Genomic DNA, 19144 nt, shown 5'->3' with positions numbered 1-19144 from the left:
GGAAATGTATAAAAGCAGTCTGCTTTAGCCTTGTGTTTTTATATGGTCATGGAACTCCTTGATAAATTTATAATATCCTTATTTTACAGTAGGGGGTGCATAATTCTTACATAGTAAGTTATGTTGGAAAAGAGACACATCCATCAAGTTCAACCTTAATGCCTATGTATTACCTGTCTGCTAGTTGATCCAGAAGAAGGCAAAAAAAACCCCATCTGAAACCTAATTTGCAGCAGAGGGGAAAAAAATTCCTTCCTGACGCCAAGATGGCAATCGGACCAGTCGCTGAATCATATTCCCTCACTTGCTAAATAGAATGTGAAGCAGGTTTATAAAGATCCTGAAGAAAATATAATTCCACAGATTCGGCTGCTTAGCCACCTGGATCGTGCTTCAGTAAGCATGATGTGGCATGACTGGCATAGGTCAGGGGTGTGGTCAAGCATGCATAAACCATTTTTTTCCCATCAGGCACTACTTGTTAGCAGGGCCCTCAACCCAGTGGTCTACTGCGGCCCCCTAGGGGGAAGACACTGATAACTTAGTAGTGTAAAGCCCACTGATTCCCCTCTGCCAAGTTCTTTTCCTTTAAAATAGAAATTAAAAGGGAGGGTTTGCTTGCAGTTACAAAGACAATATTTAGCTTTTCAATGAAAACACTGAAAGCAATAACTTGGTATGGGTGAGCAGATGCTTCAGCTGAGCCCCTACCATTTTCAGATGCTTGCTAACACTGGCTTTCTTCCCAATCATTTAGTCTTAAGTCATAGTACCCAGATTTTGTGAAAGGTTACCTTTTAAAGAAATTTAAACATGTAGGATCACTTATCTGACTGAGCACAGCTGTTTGAGATCCAACACCAAGCTGTTCTCTACACTGAAAGCCACCTCCCAGCCAACTGTTTACTAAATGATGTGGCAGCTAAAATTGAGATGAATGCCGATATGCAACAACGCAATTTAGACAGCATGTACATTATACACACATACGTAGACCTACTGAATGCAGTACTGCACAAATAACACTAAAGGCATGTACACATTTACAGGAACCCATCACAGTAGGTAATGTTAAATGAAAATGCGCATATGAAAAACAGAGTTAGAACATGCCAGTAAGTGTATACAGACACGGCCTTAATCAAATGCAGCGCCCAAGTCAGATGATTCTGTTTCCAAATATGATCAAAACAAGAGAGATGAAATCAGTTTTACTTTTTATTTTAACAATGAACGCCATTTAGTTTTCATCAACATTGACGGTTTGAAGGCCTGGAAGAAATGGAAAATCCTTATTAGTGACAAATATTGCAATATTTAGTCAAATTACACCAGCATCAAATATGTAACCCTTTAGATTGTAAGCTCTTGTGAACAGGGCCCTCTGATTTTTGTTTCACTCAGTAAAACTTGTTTTTTGACTACCCCTTTTTGTTGCAAATAAATGTAAAGAGCTGCATATCTTGCTGGTGCTATGTAAATTATAATAACCAGGTTCAAATTTAAAGGGAAAGCATCCTAATTATGAATTAGTATCACATTTATAAAGGCTAACATGCTGCTGCAATGTACAATATGTGACTGCATACATTGAACATACTGATTTACATAAAAAGTGCCCAATATCTGATATCTGACTCTCCTTGGATTAACTGCACAAGTAGTAGATCTTTATGTGGACTAATCACCCAGAATAGGATCAATCCATATCCCCGGCCCTATAAACGGCGCATTGCCGAGGACCATACCCACAACTTAGAGGTCCTTGAATTACAGTATTTTCTAATGAATTACAGTATTTTCTAATAAAACTTCAACCTGGAAGGCAAAAATGCCATATACAGGCCACACTAAACTGTGAACCCTCTAAACTGCGTAAGCTCTTTAAAGCAACTAAGTCTAACTAATCAATTCAGCACTATCCATGGCAATCACATGAAACCCTGCATATAGACAAGAATGAATGTCTTTTACGTGTAAATGTATTTCAACAAGTCTAATTCAGGTTTCAGAGCTGACCAAGTTATATGAAGTCAGGTTATTTCATGTAACTAGTATTGTACTTTGTTGTATGCATACATCATTAAAGTAGCCGGATGCAAGGACACAACACCTGAATATTTATAGCACAGACAAGTATGCCTCTCAGGAAAAACTCTGCACAGAAAAACTGCACTTGTGGGAAATGAGCCGCCCACAGCAGATCAATTGCTTGTAAATACTACATTCTAAGTGGATAATGTAATAAAAGTGGCAAGATTTGCTGCAAGTCTAGCCACCCAGTGGCACCTATCAGCAAGTAGAATTTACCAGTCACCAGTTTAAAAACAAACACCATATTAATTGCTATGGGTTACTGCAAATGGGAAAACTTTGTGCTTTTTATTACAGTTCAAGTGAAAACCACCCTGAAGTGTTTTGTATTAATGTGAAAAATACACTACTGTTCTAAGCTTTTTTTTAGAACCCTCTTCCTCAGCCAAATCCAGCAGTTTGCTTCCTACACAAACCTAAGTTTATAAAGAAAAAAGCCTCTTCCTATGCAAGCTATAAGCCACCAACAAAATAAAAAGTATAATACCTTTGTAGTTTGTGACAGGTACATATGTGACCAGTGTGTAAAGTTTGTTAGGAGAATCTTCATCCTCATTGCGCTTTCTTGACAAACGTACACGTATGCGATATGGAACATTTCTACACAACAAAACATGTAAATTACTCATTAAAGTAAATGTGTCAAAAATAACAATCTTAAATGTTTTAAGGCTGCATGCATAAAAAAAGTGTATATATGTGTGTGTATATATATCCTGAGGACAAGCCCTGGGCGTGTGCAGTACATGTGGGGTAACGGTGTACAGCCTTGTCCCTCCTGCTCTGCTGCAATATATTATGGCTTACTGGTGTTTCCCTTTATACTTGTTTGGGACTGTTCCATCTATAAGGTGCAATATGAAAATTGTATTAATGGGCACCTCAGACGCTGGGGAAAACGTGCCTGGACTTTGTTTAGTACTACACAGACATCGTTATGAGAGAGTTTTTCCTGAATAAAAAAATCTCTAAGGGTTATGCATTTTGTACAGTCTCTCTATATAGAATTGGCTCTAAACAGGGCTGGTTGGGGCTGTAGATGCCTGGTTGCACCTCTTCCTAATAAAAAAAAATGGTAGTGTGGGTATGAAATATGTATAGTCTGTACAATGCCTGCATATTAAAGATGTATACGGAAAAATTTGCCTCTACTTAACCTGTAGCAATAAGTTTTCTCCTCAATACATTTAAGTGCTAAAACTTTTTCAGGGAATTGATGGTGTGTTCTTTCTTGCAAACCACCTTTGTTTTCTGCTTTATAGTAAAGGATATAGGTAGATAGCCCACTGAAAATTTTGGGTGCCTTGTCTTTGGTGTACTATATTGGGCTTGCAACAGCCAAGAAGCACTGCTGCCTACAAGCAATTGGTGTGCAGAAGCCTGATTGTGCTGCTTTATCTTGAAAAGCTATGGAAGGTTACAGTACCGTATATACTCGAGTATAAGCCGATCCGAATATAAGCCGAGGTACCTAATTTTACCTAAGAAAACTGGAAAAACTTATTGACTCGAGTATAAGCCTAGGGTGAGAAATACAGCAGCTACTGCTAAGTTTCAATAATCAAAATAAATACCAATAAAATGACATTAAATGAGTGGGGTATATGTTTTTAAATATTTATTTAAACGCAAAGAATTAAAATCCTTCAAAACTATATATAGTTTATATAGAATATAAAGTGCAATGTGTAGTGCAGAATGGGACAGGTGATGATGGCAGATGAAGATGAATTTGGGAGCAGCCAGGGCACTGGAGGGTCTGGTTGCGGGGGGCCTCATTTGCACACAAAGGACAGCGGGTGCTAGTCTGGAGGGGCCCATGGCACCCAACTCAAGTATAAGCCGAGGGTGACTTTTTTGGCACATTTTTGGTGCTGAAAAACTAGGCTTATACTCGAGTATATACAGTATATGTAAGGTTTTATATCCAAGACTCACCTGATTCCTTTGGCCCAAACAGCTTTGTTCAGTCTGGTATCAATACGAACATCAGGAGTACGCATTTCTTTCACTGCAAACTTCCTGATCTCTTTAAGAGCCCTAGGTGCACGCTTTTTGAACCCACTAAAAAAAAAAATGTATTAATAAAAGTTTCTATTAGAGGGAAAAAAAGTGGTTAATTGTTTGGCAACAATGGCAAAAATACCCTACCCAATACAAAACACTGTGAATATTTTACTTAAGCAGAAAGATAAGCTAAGTAGTAAATAAACAGTAACTGCTTATATAAATATTTCATGTTGTAGGAATTCTACATAAACTATAAAACCTATACAAGACAAACAATCTTTAATAGCTTGAATGAACTATAGATGCAAAAACTGATCTTTTAAAGAGACATGCTATTTATAATTGTGCCTTAAAAGTATTTGCCTGATGCTTTTACATTCCCTATCAGATCCCCATGTTCCTGTATGAGGAGGCTGCCATATTTGTGTAGCAGGAGTCTGTTAGCATTAGAAGCTATAACTGACAGGCTGAGAAGGGACAGTCAGATTTAGGAACTTCAAGTAACAATTACTCACAAAAGCAGCCCTATCTGCAAAAAATGATCATCATGACCTATAGGTAACTTTTAATGTGCATTATTTTTAAGGTGAAACACACACAGCAATTCTGATCTTTCGTGCAACCATTGGTCACACAAAAGATCGTTCTCATCCTCCACAGACGTTCAGCGCTGAATCGTCAGATATGTTGATAAAAACAATATAATCTCTACCTTGACCTGGCGATTCTGCCCTGAATGTAGATTTTGCTTGGGTGCCTTCAATGGTTCCCAATCAAAACCTTTCAACCTGGCCAATGGACTGATATCGATCGCCTCTTCGAGCCGCCATACACGTACCGAATATCATACGAAACTAGGTTTTGCACAATTATATGGCTGTGTGTATGGCCGGGTTTAGTGTCAGTATCACTTTAAGCTGACAAAAACCCTAACTATATGGGGCACAAGTGAAAAAAACCCTTAAATAGTTTTATTCCGTGAAAATCCACTACTGTTAATGTTAAAGACCAGCGCGGTGAGCCAGTACATCCAAGCAAACTTTTTATAGAAAATCAAGGACACTCACATTCCATGGATCCTTTTGTGAATATTGATGGTGTATTCTCTAGTGACCACCTCATTGATGGCAGAGCGGCCCTTTTTCTTCTCACCACCCTTCTTTGCTGGTGCCATTTCTTTGGAAAGAGAAAAACAACAGACGTGTGACAAAGATGAAACCTTTATGTAGGTTCTGCATTCTAAACGCAGGAAAACATGGCAAAATGTTGGAAAGGGCAGAGATTGTACTGGATTTATGGGGATACCGTGGTGAGTTTTATTCAATTCAAGCCTCAGCCACACTTTCCGGCCACTCAGTGACAAGGAAGCCGACACAGTTACAGTACTACCGAGTGGCTACTGCTGCAATACTCATATGAAGAATACATTCGGCTTATGTCATGATTTCTATAGCCGGCAACATACATAGTACAAATCACATTCTTAAAAACTAAATGTCTCTAACAGAGACGTCCACCATCCCCACGTCGCTAGGGTGATGCGATTACTGAAAACCTACCCCCCCCCCCCTCTCAATTGCGATATGAAATAAAGGCCCAGAAATGCCCGCAGTGATTCATTAGTACTGTAATGGTATGGGCTTAGCTGATATATCTGCATTAATGCCATAGATCCTAATGTCGCTAACATCTGGAACGCGGCCTTAATCTCCCGGGTAAGATAATACACAAAACGCATCTTATTTCCTATTTAGCTCCAGATAATGACATTAAGTTGTCGCCCCGAGTCTCACAGACAAGCCCGGGAACAACCGAAGGTATCCGATGGAGACAGAGCGAGGATGGTTACAGATAGAATTAGAGCAGTTACATTCGCCCGTACTCACTCAACCAGGGACTATGTCGGAAAGGAAGTAGAAAAGGATTGTGGGAGTGAAGTAAACTCCAACCCCGTGAATGCGTTTCCGGGTCGACGTAATGACGTCCGCTACGTTCTGAGAATCGTATGCGGAAAAGGGGTTGCTATAGTTACAAGCAGCTTGCTATAGATTTAGCGTCCGTAACTGTGTTTAGCGAGAAAAGCTATAAGGAAACAGAAGCGCAGAAAGCAAGTGCTAGGCACTGTAATGAGGCTTTTCTGCATAACGTACAGTTTATGTATCTTAAGTGTATGCGTTTTATAATGCCACAGTATATCAATGCTGATGTGTCAGGCGATTCATTTATTAATAGTTTGGAACTAGAATTTTGTTTTCCATTATGGGGAGTTTTTAATAAGTCGTCTTCATTATATAACCCATGATAAATATGTCATCTGGTTTTTGGTTTAAGGTAGTGCTGTCCAACTGGAGGGCTGCATGTGGCCCACGACACCCCAGTGTGTGCCCCCCCCCACCTGTCTGGCTGCTTTGATGGCTTCCCTTTGTGTAAACTGCCCCCCCTGCATGGTTTACACCTCAGATTCAGGCTGTAATTCCCCTGTATTGTTTAAACATGTAATCCCCTATAGTGTTCACACATTTTAATCTTTACAAGGTACACACCTTCGGCTCAGACTGTAAGCATACCTCCCAACATTTGAACAATGAAAAGAGGGACAAAAAGATTTGGCGTGTGCAGTGCTGCAATTTTTTGACCACGCCCACTTTTATGGCCACGCAAATTACCACACCCCATCCTTTTTTTTCCAAAAAATACTCCTTTATATAGTTGAAATGGTGAGATCAGATGCAAATTGTGCCATACCCTCATACTGTACTACCTAAGGAAAACAATATAGCAACTCCTACATATAAAACACAAATATAGAGAGAAGGCAGTCAGTTATAAGTGAGTTATAACTGTACCAGTTTTGCACCCCCATACACAGTGCCCCCAGTGGTCCAATAGACAGTACCCCCCATACACAGTGCCCCCCATAGAAATTGCCCCCATAGACAGTACCCCCCATAGAAAGTGCCCCAATAGACAGTACCCCCCCAAAGAAAGTGCCCCCAATTGCCCCCATAGACAGTACCCCCCATACACAGTGCCCCCATAGAAAGTACCCCCCATACACAGTGCCCCCATAGAAAGTACCCCCATACACAACGCCCCCATAGTAAGTGCCCCCAATTGAGACAATACCCCCATACACAGTGCCCCCCCCATACACACTCCTTCAGCTGCTCCTCTCGTTATGTGGCTTCTTATATGGTGGTGACAGGCCCTTTTAAGTGCACATAAGTATTACTCCATTAGCAATAACAAACACATTCACATTTGTTGCCACCCCTCACAATCCACCTCCAACAGCCTTTCCCTGGAAACTGCCACTTAAAGCTAGCAATTGTAGCTGTGCCCCTAGCAAGAAGGCCAGTGTATGTGGTGTAGGAGCCCAAAGCAATCCTGTACTAGATAGGGATTTGGTTGAGGTTAATGGGAACCTATAGTTCATCGTTGGAAGTGCCAGCCAACTGCATGGTAATGTCCGGCCATAAATAAACATCATTTGCATGTGAAGCCCACTCATTAAGTGTTACATACACTTCATTTTGTGTATTGAGGTGTGACAGTGTCAGCCATTATGGTACAGAAGAACAGGAACAGCACCTCTTGTCTTTGTAGATTAAAATGCCTTTATTGCAAAGTTTTCTGGGGCAAGTGTCAGCCATTATGGCATCATAATGACAAGTGCTTTAGAGTGTGCTGATTTCTTGCTGCATGTTGTTGGTTGTTAAAAAGAAGTGGAATATATTTTACAATGCACACTCATGGCATTAACAGAAATGTATAGAGAGCTACATAGCAACAAACTTGCTGGGGTTGAAAAAAGACACATCCATCATGTGCAAGTGTCAGCCATTATGGCATCCCAATGAAAGCTTCGTAGGAGTGTTCTGCTTTCTGTTCTGCTGTGTGTCTTTTTCTTGGTTTAAAAAAAACTGGAAAGTATTTGATATTGAGTGTCTTCGGATCAGTGCCACCTGTTATATCTAGCTTGGTAATTATATACCTATTTAAAGAGTTGTTGCTGTATGAAATTCTAAATTTAGTTTTGTAAAATTATATTAGGGCCACACCACATAAACAACAGGGCTCATGTATATCCACAAGTGCAGTTTTGGTTCCCACAGTCAGTTGAGCGTAAAACCACTTTTTATTAAAGGTACATATGTCAAAATGTGCTCCATGCACTTCCCTATATATTTGCGTTCAGCTCCTTTCAGTCCTTCTTGCCTTCTCTTACAAATTAAGCAATACTGCGCCTATTGATGAAGGGGGATCCTGGTTAGGTTACCTCATCGCCATATGCAGCACTACTGTATTCTTCTCAATTAAATGAACTATCTTGCACATTTTATTGGTCTTGGGTTTTGGAAGAAGCTTAACGATTTAATTGACATATTATGCCATTAAAACACCACAGTGTATGGCTGCAAAGACTGCAGGCAACATCCAATAAAAGCCCTATGCTCACTACACAGTGCAATTGTGTCTGCTTTTCACAAAGTGAGCATGAAAGAAATCAAGGGAATCCACTGAAGCATGAATAATTAGTAAACTAAATGCAGAATAACAATTTACACTGTAGAAGAGGTGCTGGTAAAGGTATTCAATATTAACCCTAAGGCTGGCCTTACTAAACTGCAGGAAAAAACACAACTTGTATTTTATGCTTATCTGTGCCCTCTAAATACAGTATATGAATTAATTTAATTTAAACAGTTACAAATAAGAAAAATATAAATAATATTACGCAACAAATAAGAAATGTAAATTTTTGGTTTTATTTTTTTATAGAAATAAGTCATCATTACAATAACTGTACAATACTGTACTCTGGTTACATATATCATTTTGTTACAGAAATGTCAACAAATCATATAAAAAATAGAATTCAAAAAGTGCACTTGTTACAATGAATCTTTTGGAGAATGTATAACTTGCATCACCCTGCAAATTAACCTGTAGTATATTCATTTGCAAGGAAAAGTTTGAGTTTATAGTTAACATTTAGTATGTTGTTGACATTAAAAGGCAATTTGCATTTGGTTTCTGTTTTGATAATTCTTCAATTATTTGCCTTTTTGTTTAACATCTTTATCTAAGGTTGTTGTAATAAGATATGCAGCTAGATCACTAGATATATCTAGCTTTTTCTCCTACTTTTTGGATTTTTGCAGTTGTATTTGGTTGCAGCACAGAGCAACTAGGAGCTAAAGCTTTTTTCGTAAGTCCTTTATACAAAGTTCTGCAATAATTTTTTATTTTTGATCACTAGATATATATTGTTATTAGAATGTTATTAGAATGCTTTTACCTATTTTGTCCCTGCCCACTTCATCTTCCAGTCCATGGTCATTCTCTCATGTTTGGCCACATCAGTCCCAAGGCTTCACAACGATGATCACTAAGCAGAAGAATGCATTCTGGAAGATGACCTTGCCCTGGCTTCTAGTGTAAATGTTCCCCACAGTGAAGTGTGGACCAGAAAATTAAGCTGTCAAAAATGGCAGCCTGCTAAACTCATTGTGCAGCTCTGAACTTGGCTGTCAGTTTGTCGGGTTGATAAAGTTGGGAAGGGGCAAATGCAATAGAGGGGGCTAGTTGGTAAAAAAAAAAAAATAAGAAGGTTTGATGCCACTTTAATGAACCATCATCAACTTAACATGTAGGTTTAGATGCATGTGAGCTCAGCCTACTATAAAGTATTCTTTTCTTTCATAAACACAAGCAGCCCTTTATTTCACTTGCCTCAAAGAAGGAACTAAAAACCTAAGAGTAAGTTTAAAAAAAATCAGTTTGAATATTTCAATTAGCATGACATTTCTTTTTTCCCTAACTATTCATGAGATATTTATATGTCATAGATATTTCAAAAATACCTTTGTTTTATCAGTAAAATGAATCTTAAGGCTCATTTTGAAAGGCATCCAGCATATTATCTTAGTCTGTGTAATGCGTTGGGTTTCCTATCAATATTCCAATAGTGTAGTGATAAAAAGAATATATACAGGCCTATTGCTCAGGGAAAAAATTGAATCTGAAGATCAAGAAAGGAAATAATAATAACTAATTCACTAGCAAAAATATTGTATGTGAAAAGCAACCCTGGGCACATGGTTTTCAGGGGGCACAGTGGTGTTTAGTGGGGGCAGAGCAGGGGTGGATGAGTAACAGCTTTACTTCTGTCCTTTGATAGAGTTAATCTGCTTCTGTTTATAATGTTTCTGTTTTGCGTCATTATATTCAATGCTTATATATGTTAGGTCATTAACATGGAAAAGAAAATGTTAAGGAGTAGCAACTTACTAGATATACATATGCTTTCTATGATATTTGTAAGGTCTCCTTTCCAAGGTTTCTTATTACATTAAATAAAGATTAAAAAATGAATTGACAAATTGAAAAGTGCTGGAATTTGTCACAAAAGGGTTGTTTGAAAGCAGAATTATGACTTTAAAGATCAGTTTGTATGAGTCAATATAAATCCATAAATTGTAATTACAAGCAACACAAAATTCTTTGTTAGCTTCATGATCTTGGCTGCATATTTATCAACTGCTTTCCCACGTATTCTACTAAACAGCAAGGTCCAAAATGTAAGGCAATCCAGGTTCCGGTAGATATGCGTTGGGCTAGTGCAGTAAAGAATTAACAAAGCAAGCATTCTAAAGTACACCTGATTTCTCAGAAAGGCTTTTAGTCCTTGTTAGTGTTAGTTGTTGCTGTTGGTGAAATCCAATCGTGTCTTGCTGCTGAGCATAGGTGGGCAAGCCCAAAGAATCTGGCTGTTGGTTTTGAAAAGAACTTGGGCTCTAATGGATACAACAAAGAGAATGGAGTAATAAATAAGGATATAGACGGTTTTTATGAAGCAGAGTTAATTTTTTACATAAAGTATTCATTCTTAGGAACTTTCTAGCATTGAGGTTGGAGTCAGGTAAAATGTGTGTGCAATGTGGTACCAAGTCTCTCAGACATAGTGGATCAATAACAGATATGCATTTTTATATTCACTTATGGAGCAGCTGTATTAACTCTTACAGAGACTTCTTAGGGACATGTCAACTGCAAAAATAATTTTTTGCCTAATAAAAGAAAACATAATTCTAAGGACTTTTGGACAAAGTTTTGCATTGTGCTATGTGGACTTCCCAATAGAAATGAGGTAGAGTCTTCCCTACCACGGCAATCCCTCCCTATATTATTTTTTTGGTTTTAGTTCTGGTTGTTTCTTAGTCACTTATTCACAGATCTAATTTACGGAGTGTCTTTAGCTAGTTGTCAATTGGATTTATTCATTTTAAGCACTTCTGGGGACTGGGAGTAGGTCTATAGGATATGTATAACAATTACCGTGAAATTCTGCTAGATATATGAGCATAGGGAATTACAGTACAATATTGCTGGAGTCAGCACTAGAAGATGGATTAATTGTCTGAACAAAGCAGAAGGGCCTAGGGTGTTTTTTATTTTTAGAAATGTGTCTACATAACAGTGTTTTACCTGTACATATTGCTGCTGCTGTTGTAGATGCATAGTCTGTAGATTTTGCTGCTGGGAGGGATGAGTTGTAGAAACAACTGGATGTAAGATTGCTTGCCCCATTATGACAATAGGCGCACTAGTGCCAGAAGTCTGCACCTCTACATTTCTAAGTATTTGTGAATTTTGCAAATACCTATTCAAAAAAAGAAAAGGAAAAAACACTCTCTTTTTGTCCAAATTATATAAGAATCAATGTCACAAGTGCCTAAGAGTTGCAACTGCTGGAATACAATTAAATTAAGAGATTAACAGTTTTACCCAATGTGTGGTTGTGACCCTATCTGATAATGCATCTGAAAAATGCACTGAATGTAGTCAATATCCCAACCCCCCCCTCGCCACAGACACACACTTTTGTATGCAATCCTATATCCTACAGCATGTACCTATAATCTGGGTTCTGTTAGACATTGGTACATAACTAAGTATATTTTGATATAACACTACAACACTTTAATCCTATAATCTGGTCTAGATTATTGCATAAAGTGCATGGTTCAGTTGACAGCCAGGTTGCTGTTGGGCTGATATGTGTGGATTAGATGTATTTTCAGTCTAGTGAGCAAATGCAATTATATTCATTCTCCACAAAAAAAATGTTCTGTTCATTAATGTTTTCAACACTGAGCATATAAAAATTAAATATAACATACTTGTAAGTAATGGTGTGAAGTAGCCAATCTCAGTTTTGAAATTATGTTACTTAGACCATAAAAATCCCAGAGCAAGGCAAGCAAGTCCTGTAGTGTTATATCAAAATAAACCTACATTTGTTTTTAAAGAATAAGGATACAGTGTGGCAGGCGTACTGAAGGAGCAAGATTAAGATTGGTACAGGTATGGGACCTGCTATCCAGAATGCTTGAGACCTGCTTGTGTTTTCCAGATATAGGGGTCTTTCTGTAATTTGGATATCCATACCTTAAGTCTTTTAAAAAATAATTTAAACACTAATTTAACCTAACAGGATTGTTTTGTCTCCAGTATGGAGTATATATACAGTGTTTTATTTTAGCTAAAAATATTTTTGGTTGTTGGCTGTTAAGCAATCTTTGACTAATATCCTGCTGTTTCACTGGTTAAGCTGTTAAGCCTGGTTTGCATTTTGGTGATACAGGTATCGGACCCCTTATCCGGAAACCCGTTATCCAGAAAGCTCCGAATTACGGAAAGCCCGTCTCCCATAGACTCCATTTTAATCAAATAATTCAGAATTTTAGAACTGATTTCCTTTTTCTATGTAAAAATAAAACAATACCTTGTAATTGATCCCAACTAAGATATAAATAATCCTTATTGGATGCAAAACAGTCCTATTGGGTTTAATTAACTTTTTATTAATTTTTTAGTAGACTTAAGGTATGGAGATCCAAATTACAGAAAGACCCCTTATCCGGAATACCCTTGGTCCCGAGCATTCTGGATAATGGGTCCTATACCTGTACCATCAGGTATCAGAGCATACGTAGAGGCCAATGTAAGGAGCATTACAAACTTAGCAACAGGCTTAGTAACATTTGCAACTTAGCAACAGCTTTAGTACATTTGCTTTCAAGCAAGTGATTGGTAAACACTACTTGCTAATTGGTTGCTATATGTAATTAGAACTGGCGCACATGCCATATATTACATTGGCTAACAAAAGTGTCTCCCAATACCACTGTAAAGCTACTACAGGTATAGGACCCATTATCCAGAATGCTCGGGACCAAGGGTATTCCGGATAAGGGGTCTTTCCGTAATTTGGATCTCAATACCTTAAGTCTACTAAAAAATCAATAAAACATTAATTAAACCCAATAGGATTGTTTTGCATCCAATAAGGATTAATTATATCTTAGTTGGAATCAATTACAAGGTTCTGTTTTATTTCTACACATGGGCGTCCACAGAAGGGGGCAAGAGGGGGCACTTGCCCCCCCCTGGAAAAGTAGCAAAAAAAACCTTACTTTCTGCACTGTCTCCTCAAGCCCGTTTTTGCTGTGCTCCGATTGGATCTTTCTTCTTGTGGATTCTCCAATCAGAGCACAGCTTCCTTGACAGACAGTAAAATTGACCAATCAGAGCACAGATGCACACAGGGATCGGGAGATTTTGCAAACTGGAAACAAATGAAGACTGAAAAGAAGAATCTGCAGCTGTAACTTTACCTGAGAACCAACTCTCAACTTTTGCTGCAGATTTCATCCCACAGGCACTATACACAGGTACTATACACAGGCACTATACACAGGTACTATACACAGGTACTATACACAGGCACTATACACAGGTACTATACCCAGGTACTATACACAGGTACTATACACAGGCACTATACACAGGTACTATACCCAGGCACTATACTCAGGTACTATACCCAGGCACTATACCCAGGCACTATACCCAGGTACTATACCCAGGTACTATACCCAGGCACTATACCCAGGCACTATACGCAGGCACTATACCCAGGCACTATACCCAGGCACTATACCCAGGCACTATACGCAGGCACTATACGCAGGCACTATACCCAGGCACTATACGCAGGCACTATACGCAGGCACTATACGCAGGCACTATACCCAGGCACTATACGCAGGTACTATACGCAGGTACTATACGCAGGCACTATACCCAGGCACTATACGCAGGTACTATACACAGGCACTATAAACAGGTACTATACCCAGGTACTATACACAGGCACTATACACAGGTACTATACCCAGGTACTATACCCAGGTACTATACACAGGCACTATACACAGGTACTATACCCAGGTACTATACACAGGCCTCTGTTCTGCCTCTATACAGATTTCAAATGGGGGCCAAAAATATTGCTCTGTGAGGCTACAATTTTATTATTATTATAATTTTGTATTACTTATTTTTCCAAGTAGGCCCCTTAACTATTCATATTCCCATCTCTTGTTTAAACCACTACCTGGTTGCTAGGGTAAATAAGACCCTAGCAACCAGATAGCTGCTGAAATACCAAATGGAGAGCTGCTGAACAAAAAGCTAAATAACTGAAAAACCATTAAAAATAAAAGTGAATTTGAATGCGAACTAGCCCTGATCACAAACACAAATGTTTGCAGATCCCCTCACAGAAATGCGCATATAAATACTTTAACATACTAAACATTTTAGGGTAAAAACAAAAAAGCCCCCCCCGCACTTTTGTACAGTATCCCTGGGAGTCAGTGGGAACGGCAAGAGGTAGTTGGGAGGTTAACTTTTTACGCCAGCAGCGAATCCACTAAGTGTCACATTAGCTGTAGGTCAGTCTGTGTATGGGCCATCTTTAGCCTCCCCTAGTATCATCCTGCAAAAAAAATATATATATTTATATATATATATATATATATATATATTTGTCTGTTGCAGGATGATACTAGCTTACTTGCCCCCCCTTGGAAAATTTTCTGCGGACGCCCATGTTTCTACATAGAAAAAGGAAATCAGTTTTAAAATTCTGAATTATTTGATTAAAATGGAGTCTATGGGAGACGGGCATTCCGTAATTCGGAGCTTTCTGGATAACGGGTTTCCGGATAAGGGGTCCGATACCTGTACTATAAAAAAAATCCCATGAGTCATTTGGGCTTTGTGCGAAAATTAAGAATGTGCCATTGCATTATACTCCTCTAAATATAAAAGAAATTCACTCAGAAAAGTAGTGTATCGGGTTGATTATTGAAAAACCAAAACCTTACTCTCCCCTGCCATCTTCCTGCTGCCTCCTTTCCCAGGCTGTGCAGGAGAGCCCGTGGCACTCAGCACACTGTAGAACAGGAACCAATCAGCAGCTGGACTGACCTGATAGGGAACTGAATCCTGCCTTTGCTTGTGTAACTGCAAGCCTGTGATTGGCAACCCCCTCCTGCTGTGCTTCTGACCAGGGAGCTCCAATTAAGTGGTCTTTTTAAAGATAATATTAATTTTTGCCACAAAGTAAAATCAGCATCTTATGTTATTTATTATCGCCTACAAGACTGGAGAGGTTTTTAGTTATGGTATATGTCTTTATAACATCAATATTCTTTCTGGTATTGCTAACCTCTGCTATCAGAATGGGTTACTAATTTCTTTTATATACAATGATATAGGTATGTTTTATGTTTTACCTTATATTCATCTAAAAGATTTAACGCTTATCAAGCAGGACAAACCACTGTTTACTGCAGATGTAGTACGTACTTTGACTGACATCCAGTATCTAAGGTCTGCCTTTTGTTACATGAGACTGGCATCATTGGCTGGATTGGTTGATTCAGCAACAGCCTATAAAAAACATTTACACTTATTACACTGTAGGGTACACAGAGAGTAGATTTGTTGTAGCTGTTGTTCACACATATAACATTATTAGAAAATTTGCTAATTCCATCATTCATCTATCCTTTACCATCAGTATATACACATAGGGGCTGATTTACTAAGACACGATTTCGAATCCGAATTGGAAAAATTCTGATTGGAAACGAACATTTTGCGACTTTTTCGTATTTTTTGCGATTTTTTTGGCGTCTTTACGATTTTTGCGTAAAAACGCGAGTTTTTCGTAGCGTTAAAACTTAAAAGGCGCGACGTTTCGCGCAAGTTTTAACGCTACGAAAAAATCGCGACTTTGCGCAACTTTCGTAATGGCTACGAAAAACTCGCGTTTTTACGCAAAAATCGTAAAGACGCCGGAAAAATCGCAAAAAATACGAAAAAAAGCGTAGCGTTAACACTTGCGCGCAAAGTCGCGCCTTTTTCGTAGCGTTAAAACTTAAAAGGCGCGACGTTTCGCGCAAGTTTTAACGCTACGAAAAAATCGCGACTTTGCGCAACTTTCGTAATGGCTACGAAAAACTCGCGTTTTTACGCAAAAATCGTAAAGACGCCGAAAAAATCGCAAAAAATACGAAAAAATCGCAAAATTACCGATCATTACGAAAAAAACGCAATCGGACGCATTCGGCCCGTTCGTGGGTTAGTAAATGTGCCCCATAATATTGCCTTATATTTTACAGACAGCAAAAGAAATACAGATACATTTACAGATGCTTCTCCTGTCTTCAGAACAAACAGCATTGCTAAGGACCCTTAAACGTGTCACAATTTTGTTGTGTTGTTGTAGACTAAATAGTAAATGAAATCAGTTGCAAAACAAGTGTGTTATTGTAGGGGCCCATAGGGTTAACTGTCCCCATGGATGTAAATTTCCTACAAATGATATTTCCCTAGTTGCTAGGCAGAAGCCTTTGTATTTATCTATCTTATTTTCATATCTTTGTTATTGGCCAATAGGTTAGTAACCACTTCCTGCCACACACTTTGATACAGTTATTGGAAAGGGGTGGTTTTCCCTCTTTGGCTTCCATGTTCTGACCTAGGTGAATGTATGCTGGGGGGCCTGGGGTCAATAAGGCCCAGTAAAAAGTTCTGCCATAGATGGACAATTTTTCTAGAAAAGGTCAGAAAAGGAGCTTTGTGCTCCACATTAGAACTGATAGCTAGAGGTAGCTCTCCCATAGGTCCTAAAGTGAGGGGATCAAACTGCTGAAAAGATTCAGGCTTTAGTGTATCACTTCCTGAACAATTCCAGTTGACAGGATCCAGACCACTAGCTGGTAACCTAAAGGTGTATCTTAAACCTATAGTACCATGCATATCCACAGTGGTGTCATATTATTCAGCTCTGCCTTGTGAAAACTTTTCACAATAAGCCTGTTCATTTGGAAGAACCTCGTCCTGTTTGCTTTGATACTGCACCAGAGATCCTCTCATGTCCTTCTTCACTTAGCAAAGGCCTATCTGCAGTCCAGTGTGACCCATGTTCTATTGTCACTAGCTGATAAATTAAATTTTGGGTCAAGGTAGGGTACATTATACATACATTATTTTGTCTTATTGCACACCCTCAGTTTTTGGCAAAATAATTTGTTATTTAGAGATAATAATAGATAAATAGAATATATCAGGGGCATTTTTAAAAAGGGAAGGGTTGTTTAAAAGAGAACTAAATCCTCCCCACAAACCAAAGCCCCATCCACTGCCCTCCATTGTCCCCCCTTGATGCACCCTCCCCAGAGACAATTACGTTAGTTAAAAAGCGTCCCTATTTGTAAACCTGGCAAACAGATGCAGAGTTCACAGGCACCATGTATGTACACTGTAGACAGTAATAAGAAGCTGACCTTAGCTGCCTGTCATGGCTGAAGTCTGGTGCAGTAGAACGCTGAATGCTTTCCTGCTGTGAATCAGAAGATGGTACTACGTCCAGACTTTGTGTCACTTTGGAGGAGGGATCATTGAGCTGAGAGGTAGCATTTCTGGTAGATGGCTGGGCGCTGTCTGATATTTCATGCAGACTTCTTATTGATTTCTGTCCCTAGAACAAATACTCTGTACTGTTAATCCATAGCAGGCGCTTGCACACTATGATACATTGTCCAATTAGTTTACAACCTCACATTAAGCCTGTGGGAAATCTAAAGCTCTGTAGTATTAGCATGCCATCCCCAACACTGTACAGAGTTGGTATACATTACACAATGTAATATTTTGTACACTTCACTTTTGCTGCTGTAAGACAATAATAGTTAGCCTTCAAGATATTGTTAGGTTGCAGAAATCCCTATTACTGTTCATTGAGAAAGCCTTCTGTATATCCAGAGCAAGGTCCCACTAGTAATGTTATGAGCTGAAACTGCTGATGCAGCTTGAACACATTTTTTCTTGCATAAAGAAATTGCCTGTCTGCTTGTCAGCAGAATATTCTGCTTGTCAATACAAATATTTTGCCATTCTTTATACAAAAATAAGTGATTTACAGTTTTTAATAGACTTAAGGTATGGAAATCCAAATTACAGAAAGATTCCTTATGTAGAAAATACCAGGTTCCAAGAATTCTGTATAACAGGTTTTGTTCCTGTATTTGTAAATGGAATTGCTGGATTCTGCTACACTGTTTCAATAGAAAGAAAGGGAACTGCAGAGGGAAACAAGCAAATGCTCTCAACAGCAGTTACATTTACGTATCACTTTTGAAGCCAAAATGCTTAGAATTATATAAGGAAATCATGAGTGATTCCCTTTAAGAAATACATATAATTGATAATTGTATACTATTATGAACAGAATAGTTTGGATTTGCAACTTTTGTGCTGTTAACCCTTTTAGTGCCAGTGGCCACAACATAGACTCTACAGTGCTGGAACTATAGTTTAATTGCATTTTCCATATAGTCATATTTAAGCAAATCCTATTTTTTAAGGCTAATGTCCCATGGGGAGATTTAGTCGCTGTGATTTTTAAAAAACGAGTTGATTCGAATAGTTTTGGTTATGAATGACAATGCTTTCTCTATGTAGAGAAAAAACGAGCGACTTGTCTCTGGAACTCGCTTTTTAAAAATCGCAGCTACTAAATCTCCCTGTGGGACATTATCCTAACTGATTTCCCCTTCCTCTGTAGTAATACAGAGGAATGAGTAAATAAGCTCATAAATCCATGTTGGGGGTAAAA

At 38.6% G+C, this 19144-nt stretch overlaps 2 protein-coding genes and 1 long non-coding RNA gene across 4 annotated transcripts in view; 1 reads left to right on the top strand and 2 right to left on the bottom strand.

Annotated features, from left to right (window-relative positions):
* Positions 1-1205: 1205 nt before the first annotated feature.
* rpl31 (ribosomal protein L31) lies at positions 1206-6014 on the bottom strand. 2 transcript variants are annotated; one of them, XM_012956773.3, is made up of 5 exons: positions 5987-6010; positions 5172-5280; positions 4033-4158; positions 2582-2694; positions 1206-1272 (listed from the first exon to the last, which is right to left on the bottom strand). In XM_012956773.3, exons 2-5 carry the CDS (start codon positions 5276-5278, stop codon positions 1241-1243), a joined length of 378 nt encoding a protein of 125 aa, XP_012812227.1. In that variant the 5' UTR covers positions 5279-5280; positions 5987-6010; the 3' UTR covers positions 1206-1240. The 2 variants fall into 2 exon arrangements, with proteins under 2 accessions (XP_012812227.1, NP_001005118.1); NM_001005118.2 differs by having other exon boundaries at positions 1208-1272; positions 5991-6014.
* On the top strand, positions 3427-4115 carry LOC108645799. The gene is made up of 2 exons (XR_001924080.2): positions 3427-3516; positions 4003-4115. It is a non-coding gene; the product is annotated as an uncharacterized LOC108645799 (long non-coding RNA).
* Positions 6015-8854: 2840 nt separating the features above from the next.
* npas2 (neuronal PAS domain protein 2) overlaps positions 8855-19144 on the bottom strand; it is a 38847-nt gene continuing 28557 nt past the window's right edge. Inside the window, exons 16-19 of the mRNA XM_004911781.4 lie at positions 17814-18007; positions 15829-15912; positions 11596-11770; positions 8855-10904 (exon numbers count right to left, since the gene is read on the bottom strand). Coding sequence (XP_004911838.1) covers positions 10758-10904; positions 11596-11770; positions 15829-15912; positions 17814-18007 — 600 coding nt within the window. The 3' untranslated portion in view covers positions 8855-10757. The remainder of the gene's footprint in view (positions 10905-11595; positions 11771-15828; positions 15913-17813; positions 18008-19144) is intronic.

This window comes from Xenopus tropicalis, chromosome 2 (genome assembly GCF_000004195.4).
Source record: "Xenopus tropicalis strain Nigerian chromosome 2, UCB_Xtro_10.0, whole genome shotgun sequence".
In the NCBI taxonomy this organism is placed as follows: domain Eukaryota; kingdom Metazoa; phylum Chordata; class Amphibia; order Anura; family Pipidae; genus Xenopus; species Xenopus tropicalis.
Note: the sequence above shows the minus strand (reverse complement) of the source record. Positions and strands in the feature narration are given on the sequence as shown.